The sequence below is a fragment of the Echinococcus granulosus genome (genome assembly GCF_000524195.1).
Source record: "Echinococcus granulosus chromosome Unknown EG_S00247, whole genome shotgun sequence".
Classification (NCBI taxonomy): Eukaryota; Metazoa; Platyhelminthes; class Cestoda; order Cyclophyllidea; family Taeniidae; genus Echinococcus; species Echinococcus granulosus.
This window is the reverse complement of record NW_020170627.1, coordinates 4,719-7,493: the sequence shown is the minus strand read 5'-3', so window position 1 is coordinate 7,493 and position 2,775 is coordinate 4,719. Positions and strand designations below refer to the sequence as shown.

Here is a 2,775-nt window from a genome sequence, read left to right as displayed (position 1 = left end):
CTATCCAAAGAGGAGATAATCAGCAAAGCAAAATTTAATATAAACGGACTGATTATCTGCTCTCGATATTGTTATTAAAGAAGGGAGTAAGTGGTAAATGGGTAGGGCACAAATTTGGCACAGCTTAGGGTAAACGAAAAGTGCAAACACAAGTGAGTGATGTAGTGAGAGAGAAATTTGCTCATTCGTACTTTCACTTTCAGCAAAATTATCCGTCAGAACTGCTCCGTATCGACTTCTGTATTGTGCAGTCTATTTGTAATCCTTGAATAAATAGGTATCGTACAGCAAATATTGCTAAGGATCTCGACCAGGAGTCCAAATATTTATTGCCATGATAATTGGTGGTGGTGACTATAAGATAAGGCGTGCGAGCGCAGCCTGATGTATATTTACTAACTCACGACTTGAAAATCATCTCACTATGGCGGATAACAAATACTCATGCAAACTTTAAAAGAAAATAAAGACCCAAATTTTACAAAACGTACTGCACACAGCAGGTAATTATGTTTGCAACCGATAAACATTTCATAATTTGCAAGTAGCATCGACACCTTGGATAAATCACCATCTATGTCCAATTTTTTATCGCTCAAAGGACAGCGACAACATGTCTCCCAACTCTGTTGTGATTCAAGGTTTACGAGAAAAGGCGTCCATCCTTTCGCGGTTACGGCTGCTGCATTCATTGTCCTACCTTAAACTTGATGTGAGCAATAGTGCACATAAATTCTACCCAAAAATGGTTTTAATCAGCAAATAGAGTGAGCAAGAGCGCAGTTTTTGAAATGATTAGGAAGTTAGCTATTAGCAGGACACCTCTAAAAATCAAACACTGATGATATCTGGGTTTGAAGGCATGCTCATCACCTCTTCCTTAATTGGTGCCAATGCACATGATCAAAACCTTTGTGCTATCTACAAACTCGTGCTTAACCAACTTACTGTTAGTAGTGATATAACCCAGTTTGGATCTCATTGCTCGAAGTGGTCAACTTAGTTTTTGGTCGTGTGTTTACGAAATAGTTCAAGATCGGCACCTTTAGAGGGAATACTTGTGTACGTGTACACTGGGCGCAACACCTTGTGGTTTCAAGTGTCTCAGTTCTGCTTAATCATCCTCCCCCTTTTTTCTTCCTTAAATTGTTCACCTTGCGTACCTGCTAGAAGACAATCGGAGCCAGCCTCATCGCCCTTACGTCTTTATATGCGAAAGTGTATGTTATTGCATTGTCCTAATATTCTTAGTCACTTTAACATTGTATGGGTTGACTCAATAAATAACGTCATGTGATATAACCACTATATCACGAATGACTACCTAAAAATAGCCAATAGAGAAGCTTGGTAAAGAACCGCATGAAAATGAAGAACACAAAAGCTGGGATTGCTCATCCACACCACTGCTTCTGTTGACTGTGTCAGTAACACATTCTACTGAGGCAAAGTGGATCTGTCAGGGCTGGTGTGCCACACCTTACAACTATCCAATGCTTTGTTATACAGGTTTGAATAGGATCGTCTTGACTGACTCCTTAAAATAGGTGGTGCCTTAGGAACTTTGTATACTGGGATTGAAGAAGAATTAGAGGCTAGTGAATTAGCAAAGTTTAGTTAAAGTGGCATGAGTGCAGGAAACAAAACTAATGGTAGGAGAGGATGTTTGGTGACTTTTGGGGTCAGTAAGAATATCTAACGGTCTGTTGTGTAAGCAACATAAATATTCCAGGAAAATCATCTTGCTAGCTAGTGAGGTGTTTTTGAGACAATGAATAGCTATGCCTGTAATAGTTAAATTAAATGCTACTGGAAGGGTTGCAGGACGGTTATCCACAGCAGTAGTAAGGAGAAGAGTCGCACATGTGTGCGAATGGTAAGCGAAGTGATGGGAATTTCACATAGATTATTTTCCCCAAATGAAAAATTATCAATAAGAGGAGAAAGACGTTGGCAGTGACGGGATGTGTCTTCTTAATTAGAATCGATTTGATGGAGGTACCCAGCATTGTCGGTGCTATCAATTGCTGTTTGAATGTCACAAAAGGATCGGGAGTTCGCCGACTTTAGTTACTCCCTGCCGTGCTGCTTTAAAGCACTGTGAAAAAGCTGTTCTTTTATTGGGATAGGTTCTTAACACCAATCAAATGCGAATTTACTGAATAAATTACAAAAGTTGGAAAAAAGTTAGGGGGTAGATAGTTGAGACTGCATTACTATTAATGTAGTGCTATGGGTTCGAATACGATAAATACAAATTTTCCTCCATGCTCCACTATCCCATGGCATAACCCATTTAATGGACTGACTGACTGACCGAGGGATCCCTCTCTACTTCCACATTTAAAACAATTTTCACTTGGCTGGAAAGAAGCAACTAATGCTTATACTGTTCACATGACCACAATTAGGCAATTGTGATGTATTCCACCACACGTTATCCTGTTTTGAAACAGCTCTTGTGGATCGTTGGCGCAATAAATTCCTTTGGTGTATATAAACGAAAATCTGCGATTCCGCATTGCAAACAACGTCTGCTGAACAAATCCATTTTGATAGCGTACACACAGACTGTTCAGGAATATATGTGAATGTTTGTTCTTTGCAAAATAATATGCCCTGCTATAAATAGATTGAGCAGAAAGCATCGCTATCCATCCATTCAGGGTCTGCGCTAAGGAATAAGTCTTATGCGCAGGCATCAAATAAGGTCGTTAGAAGTTTAAATCATAAATATTTCTTCGGTTTTCACCGAGTTACACTTGAAAATAAACC

At 39.4% G+C, this 2,775-nt stretch overlaps 1 protein-coding gene across 1 annotated transcript; it reads right to left on the bottom strand. All coding sequences in view use genetic code 11, as the record gives it.

The window, feature by feature from the left end:
* Window positions 1–692, bottom strand: EGR_10651 (hypothetical protein; the record flags this gene model as incomplete). The annotated part of the gene is made up of 2 exons (XM_024499900.1): window positions 1–252; window positions 453–692. The coding sequence occupies 2 exons, from the start codon at window positions 690–692 to the stop codon at window positions 1–3; spliced, it is 492 nt and encodes a 163-aa protein (XP_024345679.1).
* Between the last annotated feature and the right edge of the window lie 2,083 nt (window positions 693–2,775).